Source organism: Manis pentadactyla, chromosome 4 (genome assembly GCF_030020395.1).
Source record: "Manis pentadactyla isolate mManPen7 chromosome 4, mManPen7.hap1, whole genome shotgun sequence".
Lineage (NCBI taxonomy): Eukaryota > Metazoa > Chordata > Mammalia > Pholidota > Manidae > Manis > Manis pentadactyla.
The window spans coordinates 18,969,324-18,988,229 of record NC_080022.1 but is presented as its reverse complement, the minus strand read 5'-3'; the positions used below and the strand labels follow the sequence as shown (position 1 = coordinate 18,988,229).

At 46.9% G+C, this 18,906-nt stretch overlaps 1 protein-coding gene across 3 annotated transcripts in view; it reads right to left on the bottom strand.

Annotated features, from left to right (window-relative positions):
- The window catches only part of MAN1C1 (mannosidase alpha class 1C member 1), a 159,025-nt gene that overhangs the window by 94,835 nt on the left and 45,284 nt on the right, over window positions 1-18,906 (bottom strand). For all 3 annotated transcript variants that reach the window (XM_036914787.2, XM_036914786.2, XM_036914785.2), the window contains exon 2: window positions 9,010-9,106. In XM_036914787.2, coding sequence (XP_036770682.1) covers window positions 9,010-9,106 — 97 coding nt within the window. The remainder of the gene's footprint in view (window positions 1-9,009; window positions 9,107-18,906) is intronic.

The following is an 18,906-nucleotide window of genomic DNA, read 5'->3' as shown; positions in this document are numbered from 1 at the left end:
TCATAGAAACATTATTTATAAGAGCCAAAAGAAAAAGAAAAGAAAAGTAGACATAATCTTAATGTCCATCAACTGCTGAATGGATAAATAAAATGTGGCATACCTGGACAATGGGATATTTGGCAACAAAGAGAAATGAAGTACTGGTACAAGCTACAAAGTAGACGAACCTCAAAACATTATGCTCAGTGAACGAATACAGTCACAAAAGACCAGATTTTGTGTGATTCCTTTTATACGAGATGTTCAGAACAGGCAAATCCATATAGGGATGGAAAGTAGATTAGCAGCTGCCTAGGGTTCGTGGGGGAGAGAAACAGAGATTGTCTGCTAGTGGGTATGGGGTTTCCTTCTGGGATGACAGAAATGTTCCAAACTGATTGTGGTGATGACTGTAAACTGTGAATATAGTAAAAGTCACTAAACTGTACATTAAAAAATAAGAAGTGTTTATAGCAGCTTTACTCCTAATTACCAAAAACTGGAAACAAAAATGTCCAACTATGATAGAATGGGTAGGTAACCCTGAAAAGGAATGGACTCCTGTTATAATATAATTATAAGGGGAAAAAAGCAAACCATAAAAGAGCACACAGGGTCTGATATGAAATTTTAAGGCAGATGAAACTAAGGTGATAGAAGAGTGGTGATCCTTGGGGGCTGCTGACCGGGAGGGGCTGAGGGAGCCTTCTGGGGTAATGAGAATGCTCTCCTGATCTGTGGGGTGGCTACAGGTGTGTCCTTACATATATATAAAGTAATTTTAAAAAAAGATAGAGGCTCAAGTTAAAAGGCCAGGGTTCCAATCCTGACTGTCAGTCCTTGTCCCTCCCGGCTCTTCTTTCCTCACCTTCAGACAATAGACCAGACGGTTCAAAGACTCCAACTGGCACTGACGTAGACTCTGTGAATTTACATACCTATTTGTCACTGAGTTTGCTGGGAAGCTTGGCAAGTGCTTGCCATCAATATGGTGCAAAGAAAAGGGGCTGGCTGTCTACTGTGGGTTCAGCCTGGTTTCTAAGGAAGGAAAGGTCTTTGGGTAGTGGGCAGGAACATGCCACCACCCGAGGGAATGTCAGTTTCCATATGAATCATCCTCTGCATCCCCAGCAACTTGCTCTGTGAATAGATACCCTGACTCACTCCTCCCTGACAGGAACAAGACTTGCTACTAAAATTTCAGATTTCAAGAGAACCAGCACAGCCCAAACAGCCTCTCAGAGAGGAAAAAAAAAAAATCAGCCTAGTAACCAACAGGGAATCACAGAGAGGACATGAGAAGAGGGGTGCAAGCTCTTTGTACTGAAGACGAGAAAGGCCCAAGGGAGGCCGCCAGCTCACATGGCTACTGGCGCCAGGGCTGGGACGGGAACCCAAGGCTACTCAACTTGAGTATTCTTTTTACAACAATCTGCTACTATATTTTCTAGAGAAATAAATTATGCTCTTTGCTGGTGGGAAACCTGAACAAAAAGAAAACAGCCAAGGTGCATCTTAATTAGAAACTGCTTGGGAGAAACATCTTTGAGGGAGGAGGGTGCAGAGCACCCTGCCATGAATGGTCAGCAGCATGAAAGCGTGGAAATCCAGGGGGCTGATTTAAAGGTGAGCATTTCGCCTTGATCATCACCCCTAGGGACGTCTTGGTCTTCAGAAGGTGGCTGAGGAGTCATGGGTGTGTCAGTCAAGGCCACGGGGAAACCATCGTGGGGCCACGGCGTCTAACCAGGAACTGTCAGCTCTGCCTGTGCTCCACTTGTGTGGGGATGATGCTGTCATCCCATTGCCCTCTTTGTGTTAAAGGCCCGTTCACAAGTGACTGTGCTTCTAACCCCTTTCCTCCCTGCTTTGACAGCCTCCGGCCTCCAGATGGAGCAGCCAGGGCTCCCAAAACATGTGACTACCGGGAAGGTTTGCTCGCTGCCCTTACGCCTGACCTATTCTGTCCAAGGAACTGCAACATCACCACTTTGGAGGCTGATGACAGCTCTTTCTCAAAACAAACTCAAAGCCTGGGTCAGGAATGCACAGCCCGGCCTGCCAAAATCACTGGGCAACTCAGCCTTGGGTTGATTTTCTAAGAACTATGGACACTTGGTGCTTTGTTTTTGTTTTTTTGAGTTTGTTTTCTGAAAAACAAAAACAAAACTCAAAGAAGTGGATATGGTATTTTCCGCCAGGTAAGTCACAGTGCTCTGTCATCCAATGAAAGGGGAGAAGAAAAAGGGACTGGTCAGGGTTGTGTATGCCAGGCACTCTACTGGCGCCACCTAACCCAATCCCCTGCCCTTTTTACAGGTGAGTAAACTGAGGTTCAGAGAACTCTGTGACTTGCATGGTTTAATTAAGCTGGTACATGCTGGAAATTTGAACTGAGGCAAATCTCCAGAGTCAAAACTGTTGCCTCCCAGAAACAAATTCACAGATCCATGGAAACAACATGGAGGTCCGTGGAAAACTGGGGAAGCAGGTGGTTTTCACAAACTGTCTATCTGGCAAAGTGTGCAGTTCCCCAGGCAGCCAAACTGGTAGAGTAACTCTCACCCCCACAAAGACCCAGTAAGACGGGTGTGTGCGTAGGAGACTGTGAACATTTTGCAGAAGGCACTACTAAGTCACACTCCAAAAAGCAATTGTAAAAGTGACATCTTGGGGCCTGGATTTATTCCCTCTTCAACATCGTATTTGCTCCGTTTACAAGGCAAAGATGATTTTTCTCTCTGCCAAGGCCGAACATTCCCAGCCTGTGATCTGAAAATCATGCTGTGTTCATTTTGTCTCTTAACTCACCCACAGCCATAAATCATCCCTCAAAACGGGGATTTGGTAGGCAGTTCTACTGGGGATTCACAATGCAGAGGTGGAATCCAATTTGGGGGTCTCATGGTCGGCCATCCTGGGCTGGCTCAGAGCAGGGGGACATCGCTTTTGGCCACACAAGCATCTCCATCCTCCACAGAGACCTGCTGATTAAGCAGGACTGCTACTCTTACAGGGGTAGTTTGCTGCTTCTAAATGCACTTTGTGACAAAGGAAGAGGTCAGGGCAGCTGAAGAGAAGGAGAGGAACAGAGAGCACAGCCACACTCAGCAGCCCCCAGCCAAACCCAGGAGGAAGGTGCCTGAGGGAAAACGGGGCAGGCAGGGACTGCAGCAGGCAATTTGTTTGTTTTTAAAAATTTGTTGAGAGCCTACTATGTGCCAGGCATTGTTTCCTTCCTTGGAAGTTAACTGTTCTCACGATTTTTTAAGATAACAAATATAGTAATAATGGCAGCAGCTTATAGTTAATGAGCACACAGGCAGGTGCATTTAAGCAAACAGATAGGTACAGTATGAGATGTTTTAGATGTTTTACACACATCATCTTTACCCAATCCTCAACTATTGGGTGAAGTAGATATTATCCTCATTGCACAGCAGGAGAAACTGAGGTGCAAAGAGGTTAAGAATCTCACCCAAGGCCACATGACTAGTAAGAGGCAGAGCCAGGATTCAAAGTCAGGCTGGTCTGGCTCTCAAATCTATGTTCCTCTCAGCTCATCATGCTGCTTTGCAATTAAGTATTTTTAGGTTATTGGGCAGGACTGAAATATTTTCCTATGCTGGGAGAAAAAAGGGGGAAATCTGAATCTTGTTTCCAAGCCCTGAATACTCAGCTGATGTCCTATAAATACTGATGCCCAGAGATGGGTGGCTGAGGACCCTGGCCATGAAGTATCTATCTCCCCTGGTTTCCGTGAGGGTAGTGGAACAGAAGATGCGACACCACCAACCCTGAGACCAGACCACCCCTCTGCCCCGTGCCCTTCTCTGTGGTCACTGGGAGACGGGGCACCGTGGGGATTTATGGAATGGGGTTTGGAGTCTGGCAGACCTGTGATCAGGTCTGTTTGATAACCGTGCAACCAAGCAAGTCCTTGGTTGGTTGCACGATTATCAAACAGACCTGATCAAGTCTCAGGCTCATCAAGTCTCAGGCTCTTCATCTACGAAATGGATAAGATGGGTAATTTATGTCTCACAAGGGCTGGGAGGAGGACACGAGAGAACGTAGCTACTGTGCCTGGTATGATGCGTGCACAGGGAGCAAGCAGGCTCTTGGACCCCAAATCATACACCTGATAATTTGCTCCTGCTAAAGCTCTAAGAATTTCTAGTTCCTGGTGGTAACCTGGACATGATGATAGGCCTGTGTTTCAACAGTCTGGCTGTGGACAATTTGGCTAATCTCAGAGTAGGTGGCGCAAACAGGCTGGGACTCAGGCCACCAGAGTTCAAGTCCTGTTACTACACTTAATGCGCTGAGTCACCTTGGACAAATCCCTTCCCCTCTCTGAGCTTGGTTTCCCCAGCTCTAAGATGAGGGAGTCAGAAACTGCCTTCGAAGGACCGCTCTGGTGGCAACCTCCCAAGACTCTACCCTGTGCCTATCCCCACTGCCAAAGGAAAATGAAGTTCCTACGGATCGCTCTGACTTCTTAGGAAGATTAATGTTCATTAAGTGCTTTGAGGCTGACAGCTGGCTGTGAGTGTGAGGTGTCAAGTACTACTCCCCAGAAACCCTTATACTGGCAGGAGGCCAATTTATTTCATAGCCTTGAACCCTAACCTTCTCCTGACTCTTCTCTGTTAAAAATCCAATTGAAAGCTGCTTTAAATGAAGGGATGAGTGGTACACACTGCCTGCCAGTGGGCTGCCCACCTGTGATCTCTGCCATGAATACTTGAGTGCTGGGGAAACAGGGCAGGAGTGATCAGGGCTAGGAAAGCCCTGCAGCCCTCAGCTGGGTCCCCTGGCCTGGAGGACTGAGGCACTCCCCAGTCAGAATGGGAGAAGCACACACTGTCTTTAGGGCCTTACATCATCCTCACGGCAGCTGAACTTGAGGAATGCTTCCTATGTGCCAGGTATGAGTGTGAACATTTCTCATGCATTAACTCATTTTGTTCTCAAATAATACTATGACTAGGTACTATTGTCCCCACTTTATAGCTGGGAAACTGAGGCCCAGAAAGATTAAGAAACTTGCCCAAGGCCACATAGCTAGTAAGTGACACAGCAGTACACAAATCCAACTGACCCCAGAGTCCATGCTCTTCAGCTGGTTTATTTCAAATTCCCCCAAGTCCTAGTGCAGCCCCTTTCTACAGGTAAGGAAGCTGGGCCTCTGTGTACTGAGCCACTGTGCTTTACAGCACCACCAGCTGCGGCTTTATGGCTTGTCCCCTCCCCTCCCCCCTTCGAATGCAATCTTCAGGGGCAGACTCGCCTCTGTGGCTTAATAACGATAAGAGCACTGCCATCAAGTGCTGCTCAGGCCCTCTGCATGTCTTGCCTCTAACTGTCACTCAGGAGGCCGGGTCCTCTGCCCTGCTCTGCGGTTGGAGGCCAAACAGCTGCTAAGTGGCAACAGAAAGGCTCCACTCAGGCCACTTGGATCAAAGCCCATCTCTTTCCAACCCCCAGCCACCTATGTCACCACCTCTCGGAGGAAGCGGGAAGAGGCAGCTAACTGCCTTGGCCTGGACCACACGGCGTGGAGCAGGCTGCATCCAGCTGCTGGGGTCTAGGGAGCATTTTCTGACAGGTCCTGCTGGACTGCATGTTGGTAAAAGGGGAGATGCTGAATTATTTGGGACACAAAAACTGGCTTGAGAGGTACCTCAGCCAGAGGTTTGCTCTCAAAGCGAGAACAGATTGAGGGAAAGGGAGCATGCGTGATTGGGAAGGGAATTCGATTGGTGAAATGCCACATGGGGAGGCCAGGCTCAGCATTTGATGTCCTCACTGCAGCTCCTGTAAATCCTGCAAAGCCAGGCTCCAGCGTGAACTCGTTACTCTTCTCCGTATGCACTGCTCCAGGCCCTGCAGGCCCAGGGAGGTGGCTGCAGGAGCCCAGGTCCAAAGAGTACCAGGTACAGGAGGCAGCTCAGGGTCTCTGCACATGGACTTGGCCAGTGGGGCAGGATGGTCACCGCTGCCACCTGACCAATCCCAGCAGGGCCCAGCTTACAGTGAGGTCATTGATGATGGCTATGGCCAGAGTCCAGGAATGATGCCACCCAGCAGCCCACATGCATCCAGAAAAAGAAGTGGTATGAGAAGCAGCTTAGCTCAGGCCGGTCCGTCTCCTTCTGTCTTTGGGAATAGTCTGGCTTCAAAGCCCCTCATGGGTCCACCCCAAACTAGAACTTCCTCCAGGCTCCCAGAAGGCCCCTAACCCTCCTCCTCTGGTTCATTCCATAAGCCTCTGGATCATCAGATCCATCTGTGGTGACACTAATCATAGCTAGTACCTATCTGCAGTTTCTTTGTTCCAGGGAGGCCCTGGGCTGGGGGTTTGATGTTTTCAGAGAGAAATGTTTATAGAAAGACTCAGGCTCAGAGAGAAATGACTTGCCCAAGATCACACAGCCAGGGTGTGTTTTCCAGGTGTGTCGGGCTCCGGAGGCACAGAACCTCAAGCCAGTAAGGGACTGATCACACCATCATTTGTCCTTCTCTCTGAGAGCTCCAAGGGCCCTGGGGAGGGTGACCAGTATATGTCTCCACAGACTTGGTGGAGTCCTTCCTGTGCCATTTATCCCTATGTCCCTAGCAGTCCGCACCAAGCCCGGCACAAAGAAGCATTTGTTGAGTGAACAAGTAAATCCCGACCAGCTCTCCCTGCCCAGTGCCCGGGATCCTACACACCATTTCCAAGGAGCCAACCATCCTCTGTAGCTCATTTGCTGGCTGCAGAAGAAGGCCCTGCCTCACTGCCACGACTGCTGTAGGCACTGGGTAAAGGGACACCCAGGCCCTGCCAAGGCTGCTTTTGGGAGACAGACAACCCAGAGGACCTCAGAACCTCCACAGGCTCACCTGGGCAACTGTCAACCACATTTATGACAATGGAATCATAGATCACTCATATACACTTGGCCCTTTGCATATTCATACACTCTCACTGCAGCCCCAGTATGAAGGATGAACAAACAGAGGCCCAGAGAGGGTAAGTGACCTGGACTTGGCCATATGGACAACTCAGAGCAGAGTGAGGACTTGTGCCCAGGTCTTCTGACTCAAGGTCCAGGTTTCTTTCCACCATTCCAGGCTGCCCACTCCCCATCAGGCTCAGGGATTGGAAAGGGGCTGGAGAGATGAGATTTAAATTGCAGACCCTGAGGAATTTTTCAGACTGGAACATGGTTTAGCCCCGTCCCTCTCAGCAGTGTCCCCAGTGGTGTTCCCTCTATCCCCATGGATGGTCTAAGCAATGGCTGTGCCCGTGCTGTGCTGTTTCAAAAATCAACTTGTCCCCAACTTCCATCAATTCCCTGAATATTTCAAACTATTTAGAAAGAAGGAGAGGGGATGCTTCCTTGACTCCACCGTGATTTACACTAGGAGCCAGAGCTCCAATGACTCTGATGAAAGCCACACCTGCCAGCTTTCTCCAGGCTGACAGGGGATGCTGGGGAACGTCTGCTGCATAGGCAGGTTAGGCAGTCAGGCTCGTAAACCAGAATCCACACATTTCATATTTGAGGTTAAAGAAACATCTGTCTTCCTTTCTTCCGACTCAGGAGTCCTTTCTAGGAATCTATCTTAAGACAATATTTTATGCACAAAGATGATAACTGCTGATTTATTTTTAATAGCGAAAAATTGGAAACAACGTTTGTCCAACATTAGCAGGATGGTTAAGTGAGTTATGGCACATCCGTGCAATGACTGCAACCATTAAGAACATTCTTTATGAAAAAATTTAAATGAGTTAGGGAGACACTTATGATGTAACATTAAGCCAAAAAAAAAAAAAGATATAAAATTGCATTTAGAGGGGAAAAAAGCACACAGATTGGAAGGAAATGTGCCAAGATGTCAATAAAGGCTGCATCTGTGTGGCAGAGTGAGCTATTTTTTTGCCTGTTTTATACTTTTTGATACTTTTTTTCCCTACATTCCAGAATAATCAGAAAAAACAAAAGCTACCCCAATTCACACACTCACTCTCAAGGGCAGGGAACAGACAGAAAGGGTGTACTGCTGACTGGTTAGAGGGAGGAAGGGTAGGCCCAGTGTCCCTTTTCCCATAACACAGAGACTTCTAATAGGACCCTACATGTGGGTGGCCATCCCTTGTAAACCTGCTTTTCAGATTTTCCTGGGACTTTCCATCTGACTTCTTTCTTTACTTCTTGACTGCAGAAGCCTGTGTCTCTAAAGGGTGAGGAATTCAGATAATGTATTTCCATCTCCAGCTGCAGCCAACTGTCCTGTCTCTCAGGCAAGAAGGAAGCCAGGCTGCCTCCAGCATTTTTTCACATGAAAGGTCTGCAGTGAGGAGAGCTGGCAACTTGGATGGGTGTTAAATCTGAAATCTGAGGCCGTGCTCACAATAAGGCACCTTGCAGTTTCTCCAACTGAGAGAGGCTTTCAAGGCTCTGGGTTAGGGGAATCTCGTGGCTGGAAAGGGAGGAGACATCAGCAAGCGAGGCTGCAGATCAAACACGAGCTGCCGACCCAAGACAGCACCTCTGCGGTTCCCTAACGTGTGACGGTTCTACTTGTCCACCAAGTCCCAGGCAAGAGACACACTCCAAGACCTTAAAAGCAGTGTGTATGCTCACCTCATAGGAAAGGCATTTGGTTTCTCTATGAAAACACCCAAGATCACTTTCAGCTGTGCTCAGAGGAGTGGACTTAAACCCAGTCCTCTGTGTCCTTCTAAACTCCAAACTTTCTCCATCCCTTACCATCCCCATTCACATTTCCAAATGTGTTTACACTAAAAAAAGCAAATGGCAAGTACATTCAAAGAAGTGTGTAAGTGAGAGAGAAGCATATGGATTTTCCCCAAAGCTAGAAGGCTCAGAAACCCGAACAGCCCAGAAGGACCTCAGCTTTTGAATTCCTCAGGTCTGGAGAAATAGGAGCACATCTCAAGAGATGAAAATCCAAAAATAAAATTCCACTTGGCTTCCAGTGGGGCAGTCGGGCCCCGTGACACCAACTCACCAAACATGTTGCCCTCGTAGCCGTCTTTCGTGAGTGGCCGGAGCTCATTTTTCCCCATGGCATAGCGCTTGTAGCTCTGCCAGGCGAACTGCATCATCTGCAAGAAAGAGCAGGAAACAGAGGACCTGAGTGTGGTGATTTCCAACAATGTGGACTGGCCACCTGCCTTTGCCCTTTGCAACAGGATTTGAAACCACATTTAAAAAATGATCTTCCAAATTGAGGAAGACGACTTCCTCTCATCATAATTTCATTCATAGTTACGGCTGCCTGGCAGGCCTTTCTCCCCAGACAACCTCACAAGTCCAAAGTCTAACCACAGACTCCTCAGAGAAGACCCAGAAAGCACTGAACACATTCTAGCCATCTTTCAGTGCCAAAGTGAAGAGCCACCTCTTCCATGAAGCCTCCTCTGCTTTGCTCTGGCCTGAATTGATCCCCTGAAGGGGCTCAACTCACTGAGTGGTGCCTGTTGTAATCTGCTAGAACAATCCCTTGAGCAAGCAATTGTTAACTCCCTCTTGTAGGTAAGGGTGTAGGCCAAAGACAGGGAACTTGTCAAGGTTACCCACTGAGTCAGTGAGAGTGCTGGGAATTGAACCCATGCCCTCTGGCTCTGAAGCCTGAGGTATGTCTCCAAAGCCTTTGTTCTGTTTCCTAAAGTTACTGCATGAGTCTCTTCAAACTCCTCTAACACTTGGCTTGATCCACCCTGGCCATCTCAAGCTCCCTAATACCCCAGCTAATTACTGTTTTTGCTTCCCTGGCTCTGGACCATAAGCTTCCCTTTTCTCAGTTTCCCCTACAGCAGCCAGCATAGGGTTGGCACATGTAAATACCAATGAGTATTTGCTGACCTTGTCAGCCTGGGCACGCATGATTCTCACTGCATTACGGCAGCTATGCCGGCCCCTCAGGAGCATACACAAGCACCCTGGTCCCGTAGCTGCGCTTAGCATGGGAGGCTGGGGCAGTGCAAGATAACAGTCTGCCCCCAGCACTTCCACCCCGTCCTTCAGAGTTTCCCTTTTTCCTTTGCATGGCAGGCTGCAGGAAGGCAGCAGAGCAGAGCTCTGGGGTGACTGTGGGGCAGAGTGGGGAGCCAGGGCAGGCAGTGGAGGCATAGCTGAGAGACAGGAGGGCAGCCTGATGCGGTGGAAAGAACTTAGGCTTTGGGGCCAGACAGGCCTGGGTTCTAATCCTACTCCTGCTGTTATCTCTTTGACTTTATCAAGTGACTAAACTCTTGAGTTTAAACTCTGAGTCTCTGAGCTTCAGTTGCATCATCTTTGCAATGGAAAAACAAAGCCTGCTTTGCCACAATCCTGAAAAGTTTAAATGAAAGAAAATAGCTGGAGATGCCTAGTTTCCAACCTGGCACAGCAAGTGATCAACAAATACTGATCCTCTTCCCTCCTCAGCACTTGAAATTCTGGTCTGGTTCTCCAAGCCTCACCTGTCCACCATCCTGTTAGTTCTCACGGGTTAGCGGGTATCAGCAACACCAGGGGAGCTCATTAAACCAGCTTTCCAGCCCCATCCTTGAGTTTCTGATTCAGCAGGTCTAGGGTGGGGCTGAGAATTTGCCTTTCTATCAAGTTCCCCCTGATGCTGCTGGCCTGTGGGCTGCATCTGAGAACCACGGACCTATTACATGTTTGTTTCTATTTTTCACTTCACCTCCAGACACTGCCCAGCATCCTATTGCTTTTCTTCTCTTTGTCTTCCAGCCTGCTTTCCTGCCTCAGCACCCCTCTTTCTAGACATCTCCACCTGCTTTCTCCATGCTCTGGTGCCAAGGCTTAGAAGCCATCTCTTGGAGGCACATGTGGACCCTCACTACTGCCAGCTTGCCTTTGCTGCCCAAATGTGCTGGCCAGGAGGGCAGACTGGACAGGTCTACAGGCTCAGGCTCTCTGTCAAATGGCAGAATAACTAGTACCCCCTTCTCCATTTCACAGGTGAAGGAACTGAAGCTCAGGAGACAGAAAGTGGTCAAGACAGCAGAGCCAGCAGGACTGGAACTCAGCTCTTTTAAGTCCCAGGCCAGCAGACCCCACCTGGTATGTGGCTTCCATGAGACACACATGAAAATGTCATGGTAATGCATGCCAAGCACTTGGCATGGGCTTTGAGTCCCTGTTCCATTCCTCTGTTATTTTCTACTTATCTGGAATTGGCAATAACGGAAACTAATTGCTGGGTATGAGTGCTTAAGGGAGCCTGGTCTCCTCCTTCAGTCTCTCTTATCTGGGGGCTCCTTGATTAAGTCATTGTGAGGGAAAGGAGGGGAAGTGGTGGTGGGAGAGCAGCAGGAGGCTGTTAACACATAAATGACAGCAGGAAAGAAGGAGCAGAGGTCTGGAGGGGGAGGAAGGCACCCACCCTCAAAACCCATCCTGCTTAAAAGGGAGAGAGAGAGCGGTGGGTGTACAGAGGCAATTAAGAGAATCATAGGTATCTGCATGTTCTCAAAGGAGCTGTCACTGCAGGATTGTGCAGACGTTTGGAACCCAGCCTGTTCTCACAGTCATCCACGTCAACGGAGGAGAATGAAGGCACAGTTAATCCCGGCGTCGCTTGGGACTGGCTTCAGAAGGCAATCAAGAGCTGCACACACACACACACACACAAATACACACAGACCCTCAAACATAGTCGTGGCTCACAAGTGGCTCAGCCCAGGTGCCTGATGGGCAGGGCACAGGGAGAGGACCGCCCCCTCCCCCCGAGCCAGGCAGTCCCTCCTAACACCGTAAGCAAGCACCTGCCAGGAATCCTATTCTGTGCTCAGCCACAGTTTGGGCAGTAGCCACGGTGGGAATGCTCTCCCAGCCCCCACCCTCTCCCTCCCTGCCAACTGCTTATCTTCCTCCAGATCCCAGCTGGAAGGGCACTTTGGCAGGGAGGCCTCCTCTCCAGCTGAGCCTAAGTCAGGCCCCCACTCCTACCCTGCATTCCTGATGCCAAGCCCTACAGCAGCCTGCAGCCAAGTTTTTAAACTTGCAACTCTTTTGTCAGTCCCCCACCTCCAATTCACTGCTGCATGCCAGGAAACTCATCCCGGGATGGGTGAATAATCAGTGCTCATTAAATGTTTGCTGAACAAATGTAAGAACAAACAAGAACATGGGCTCTGGAGTTTAACCCATGGCTGGAAGATTTGACATGTCAAATGGACCACACATGTCACAGGTTAAGATAGGTAATGGGTGAGAGGGGAGGGACTTCTGAGCAACAGAGGTACTCAGAAGAGGGCAGTGTGTGTCTCAAGGGATGCTGCATGGGTACCCAAGTGTCCTGCTGGACAAATAGGACCATGAGGGACACAAGAAGAGGATGACCCAGAGAAAGGCTAATCTCATTCTAGAACTGGTGATATGTGCCTTGTGATCCCTGGGTTTGGCTTTAAAGATGGACAGTTCCTGGCTTCATGCTCAGGCAGTTCCAAGACCTCAAAGGTTACCACAGCCACTTCTTGCTCCATGCAAAGTCCTTAACAAAGGATTAAGTAATCTCTCTTTGAACACCTCAGTGACAGGGTGCTCACCACCTTACCAGGAAGTCCATTGGGTCGTAGTTTCACAAAGTTCTTTCCTTAATCAATCCAAATCTATTTTCCCCTATGGGCCATGGGAAGACAGTTCAAACTGCTTCTACACCACAGACCTTCAGCCAGGGAGAGCCCACTCTCAAGTCACCCGAGGCTCCCTGCTGGCCAGCTGGGCAGCCTGGCCCCTTCAGCTGCTCCCTTCTGGCAGTCCGGATCCCTGTACCTGCCATCACACACATCATAACATTTTTCCAGGTCACCCAGGGCTTTGTTGCCCATTTTTTATGAGCAGAAACCAAAATGCAAACTCTCCCTGCTTACATCTGGACCAGAGATCCTATGTGTGTGGACATGCCATTTGTCCCTAATAATTTCATCTTGTTGGACTCTGCCTACCATTCCATGCTGCCAGGATCTTCCTGGAACCAGGTCTTACCATTCACCGTGTGTGTGTGTGTCTGCCTGCTTTGGGTAATCTGCAGACTTGATGGGACTGCCAACTGGGTCTCCCCCCAGGTTTTGGACCGAAATATTAAACAGCAGGGCTGAGGACAGCACTGGGGACACAGCAGCAGGGGGCCTCCCTCCTGGATCCAGTGTTGCTCTGAGTGTCATCTGCCAGCAAGCGAGGAGCCTGCCAAACAATCAGTACGACCCCTCGGCCTCTGCTTTGTACACAAAGATACTGTGAAGGACAGGACTGAAATACAAAAGCCCTCTGCCCTAGTACAGTTAGTACAGAAAAAAAAATTGCCTTTTCATAAAAGGAAAATCCGGGATTAGATTGGGCATGATTTGTTCTTAGAGAACCCATTTTGGCTCCAAAGAATCATCATTTTTCATTCCAAATGCTTGCAAATCACTAACTTAAAAACCTATTCACCCTTCTAGGATGGCTTTAATAAAAAAGATGGACAACAACAAGTGTTGGCTAGGATGTGGAGAAACTGAAACCTTCATAAATTGCTGGTGGGAATGAAAATGGTGCAGTTGCTTTGGAAAACAGTTTGGCATAAAAAATTAAATATAAAGTGACCGTGTGAACCAGAAATTCCACCCCTACGTATAGACATGTGCAGAAAAGAGTTAACATAGCCATCCAGAGGTTTCTATCCTTAGAAAGGCTTTGCTTTCAAGGCTGGCCCTTGGCTGGCAGCTGGGAACTTAGATTTAGTGATTCACCATTCTCTACCTGGTAAGGGTGGTTTCCTGTACCTAGATGGTTTGTACAAACCATGTGGCTTATGCTGAACACCTGCTTTCCTTCCAGGAGTCTGGAATTCTGGCACAGGTTAAGCAGAGGGTACCCACATGACCAGCTCCCATGAAAAACCTTCCATGCTCAGTCTCTGATGAGCTTTCTGGTTGACAGCCCAGGTGCTGAGGAGTTAAGCACTCTCGGTGTAACTCCACCGGCACAGGACTCCTGGAAGGTTGGTCTCCTCTGGGCTTCCCGGCACGTGCTTTCTCCCTTTGCTGATTTTGCTTTGTGTCCTTTCCCTGTAGTTCATCACAGCCGGGAGCAGGACTAAGGCTGAGTCCTGTGAGCCCTCCTAGTGAATTACTGAATCTTGGGGTGGTCTTAGGGACCCATGACACATACCCTAGAAAATTCAAAACATGTCCACACAAAAACTTGTACACAAATGTGCATAGCAGCACTATTTGTTAGAGCCCAAAAGCAGAAACAACCCAAATGTCCATTGACTGGTGAACAAACCAATGAACTATGGAACATATATGCAATGGAATATTCAGAAAATAGCAGGAAATGAAGAATAGAAAACAAGAAACGAAGTACTGATACATGTTGTAACATTTTGCTCAGACACAAAAGGCCACGTACTGTATATATTATCCCATGTACATGAAATGTCCAGAATAGGGAACTCCACACAGACAGAAGAAAGTAGATTAGTGGCCACCAGGGGTTGGGGAAAGGGGTCATGGGGAATGGCCACTAATGGGTATGGGGCCTTTTTGGGGTAATGAAAAATGTCCTAAAATTGATTGTAATGATGATTGTACTACTCTGCAAATATACTAAAAATGACTGAATTACATCTCAATAAAATTTACTTTAAAAGAGTAGAGACAAATAGATAATCATATGGCACTTGATATAACACACTGAGGGAACACTATAATTTTTGTGGTATTCCTGCCAAAAATGCAAACCTGAACTGAATCTGGAAGCTCAGACAAACCCAAACTGAGAGACAACCTGCAACATAAAAGGCCTTTACTCTTCAAAACACCAAGGCCATGAAAGAAAAGGAGACAGGAGTTGTTCCACATGGAAGGAGCCTAAAGAGACAGGAACTAAAGGCGGCACATGACCTTGAAGTGATCCGGAGCAGAAACAACAACAATTATTATTATTGCAATTAAGACAGTTGTCAAGACAATGGACAGAACCTGAATGGGGTATGGGGATCAGATAGCAGTATTGTTATCAATTAATTTTCTGATTTTAATGGTTTTACTGTGGTTATGTAGAAAAGTGTTACTAACTTCTTGGAAATACATGATGAAGTGTTAGGGGCATTATGTTTGCAACGTACTCTCAAATGGTTCTGAAAATAATGTGTGTGTGTGTGTGTGGCGTGTGTGGTGGTGTGTGTGCAACAAGAGAGATTAACAAGGGAAACAGTAAAATATTAACATTTGAGGAATCTGGGTGAAGGATAAATGTGAAAGTTTTGTTAGATTTTTGCACCTTTTCTACAAGTCTGAAATTAATTTTTTTTTAAACTCATTTAGGGCACTTTGCTGGGGTTGATGTCATTCTCACCCGTTTATATATTTTAGAATCCTGGACTCTTCCACTTCCATAAGTTATGAGAGGAAGTGCCCACTGCCAGTCTCCTTCCAGGTCCTCTCACCCCACAGCTCCTCAAAGGCCGCTGGGCTTTCACGTCCCTCTCACCAGGCCTGTCCCTCCCACTCTGGTCAGAAGATGGAGCAAAGGAAGAATTGGCAATTTTGGTTTCTCCCTGCCCCAAAAATAAATTAAAAGACCGCTTTTGTGGTCTGAACATTTTCCAGGAGATCCAGCTCCATCCGGGCTTTAGCCCCCATGCCCTTTGCTCCCACATCTGGGTCATTCCTTTCACTTGAGTCCAGTTCTGTGCCCCTACTTCCCTCTTCTGCATACATCCTTTCCAGTAGTTTTAAAAATAAGATTGAAATATATCGATATCTATCCATCTATCTTTCAATGTATCCAAGCTTCACATGCTCACTGTAGAAAAACAGAGAGAAAGAAAACAATTACCTGTCATTCAAATTCTATAACCACCATTCCCACTTGGTGTCTTTCTTTCTACTCTTTTTTTCATTCACCTTTGCTTCTTTCAGTGATGATGACAAACGTTTTCCATTTTACAACAAAGGCTTTACAAACATCATTTTTAACAGCTGTAATAGTCTAGCAAGTAGGTCCAACATCATTATCCTCCCTCCCATAAAACTGGACATTTTAGTGGCTTCTACTTCAGGGCTATTATAAGCAATGCCATAATGAACATCTTTGTGCACACTCCTATTTCCATATTTCAAGAAATCTCCATAGGCCAGAACCTTTAAGAAATTGCTAGGAAAAAAAATTAAAGGTTATTAATATGTATATTCCCTTTTGAAGATTAAACCTGGATAGTTGTTTTGCCCCCCAATGTGTAAACCTTTAAAATAGGAAAATGCCTAACAACTTTGTGACAATGCAGTAAAGCACTTCACTTGGGGAGATAAAGCTAACATAACAAACAATCCTTGCTTACATTTGCATAGCTCTTTGTATACTTTATCTCACTTGATTTGGGTAGTTTAGTGGATTTGAGAAGATAGGTATTATTCCCATTTAGAATTAATCATGCAAGTGCTAAATAAAGTATGAGATGTAAAGTATTAAAGAGATATGAAAAATTGTGTTTCCAAATGTATAATGATATACAAACATGCTCGTTATATCATATTAAGTGGAAAAGCAGGATTCCAAATCACATGGTATGAAACTTACTGGACTATGTGTGAATGTTTTAGAGGAAAAAAGAAAGACTGGAAGGAAATACCCTAAAATGCTGATGGTGGGTATGTCTGATAGAAGGATCATTATTATTTTCTTCTTTTGGACCTGTATTTTCTGGAATGAATCACTAGAAATGTTTGTAACATGAAAATTAAAGTGTATTAAAATGAGAAAAGTAAGGAAGAAATGATATGATGCTATTTCTAAGTCAAAAGGGAGTGCTGGAGTGATTGGCCTTGGGGTAAGCAGGATGGAGGCAAGTTTTGATGGAATAGAAGTTCTTTCCATCTGGGAGTCAGAGAGAAAGCCAACCAGCAAGAGAAACAACACCAACAGAAGCAGAGAGCCCGACTCTCAAACAGAATCTGAGTGCCAGAAACATTATCTATTCCCAAAGCCACATTTTACAAGAACTCACTCAGACATGGAAAGTGACTTTCCATGGCCCGGTCACAGAAGTTAATAGCACAGGGATAGTCGTGTCTCCAAGAACATGGGCCATGACCAGGGCAGGGGCAGCCTGAACTACAGCAAGAGAAATGTGGGACAGCCTCAAGAACATGACTGCAAGAATCAAGACAGTAGAACTAAATACCAAGAGAAATTATACCTCTGCCCCCACTGGTGTGTGTGTGTGTGTGTGTGTGTGTGTGTGTGTGTGTGTGTGTGTGTGTGTGTGTGTGTGTGTGTGTGTGTGTGTGTGTGTGTGTGTGTGTGCGCGCGCGCGCGCGCTAGAGATACAAGGCAGCTCCTGATGGTCTCTGGGAGCCCCTCCCTTCCAGCAGTCTGTGATTTATGGGTTCAAAGAACACCTAACAATAGACCACAAAGCCTTCCCTTCACTAGTCCTGCAAGAAAACAAAGCTCAAATGATAGACACAGGCAGAGCAATCGGAGCTGAGTCCTGAGATACCGCTTCAGTTCTTTCTCAAACAAAAGCTGTTCTTGTCCACCCGAACAAATTACAATGACATGAAGTCTTAAAATGAAAAATATTTACTAGTTTGAGGCAGACATTATTATTTTAAGATGTTCTTTCTACCTGTCTCAGAGCTCTAGAACTCCCTCCTGCAGAAAAATGACTAGACTCCACTGTGTCACCCAGGCACAGATGCCCACCCCAGCTGAGGAGCCCCCAAATGACAGAATGCAAAAGAAAGGATGCATTTGAGGAGGGGAGGAAATGGGAATACTGGCAGACTGCTTCCAGAGTGGAAAACTAATACAAAGTTTGTGTTGGAAAGTTCTTTGAGGACAACCGGGGAGGAAGGAGTAATCACTGAAACAGTGAGACATTCTCCCCTTTTAAAAATAAAACCTGCATACAGACAGGATCAGGTCTGACAATGACCAGGAACCACAGTTGCCACATCTCAGCTGCCAAGAAGGGTAATGGATTTTCCCAGTCACTAAGGACAAGTGCTCACACCATGACTCTCAGGCTTACTGGTGTCTCCCAGCAGTGATGCTTGGTCCCATCTGCAGGAGCTGAGTGGGAAAAGATTTGGTTTCCAAAGATCAAGGGATCTAATGACCACACAGATAAAAAGATTAGAATGTTGAGTTGATATTTTTCTTTGCTTTCAGCATAGTGCAGGAGAATAGCAGACAGCTTGGTACCTAAAAACCATCTCTCAATCCACACCCATCTTATCAGTGACCCACAAAATGATCTGATTGGTGACTACTGATGAGACATCTGTGAATACACATAATACCTGGTCTATAGTTCAGAAGCTAGATGCAGGTGGGATCTGGCTGTGTGGAGGGGTAGAGGGGTGGAGGGGTGGAGGGGTCAGTGGGGAGTAGAAGTTGTAGGTATTGCCTCCAAACATCTCACTTTTGGGTTTGCTTAAGCTAGTGAAAGACAAATGTAGGAAATGAAAGTGTGATATGACTCCCTATTCTGAGGTCCTGCAGCTCTCCCACATCCTGCCCATGGGGATTCCGATTTGAGCAGTCTCAGAAATCTCATCCCATCTGTAACTGTTCTAAGGCATAGGGTTGAGAGTGTGAGCCCTGAAGGCAGATAGACCCTTGCTACTTAATGTGTGGTCCAGAGACTAGTAGCTGGGCACACCCAGGGAGCATGTTAGGAATGCAGCACCCTGGCCCCACCCCAGACCTGCTGAATCATAACCACCGTTTCAACAAGATCCCCAGATGATCCAAAAGCACATTAAAGTTTGAGAAGCTGCTTAGGGCTCTGCCAGCCACTGGCTGTGTGGTCTTAAATGAATGACTTAACTAAGCTCTCTGAGTCTTAGTTTCCTCATCTGTAAAAGGACAGGAATATGTAATCCTTACAAAAACCCTG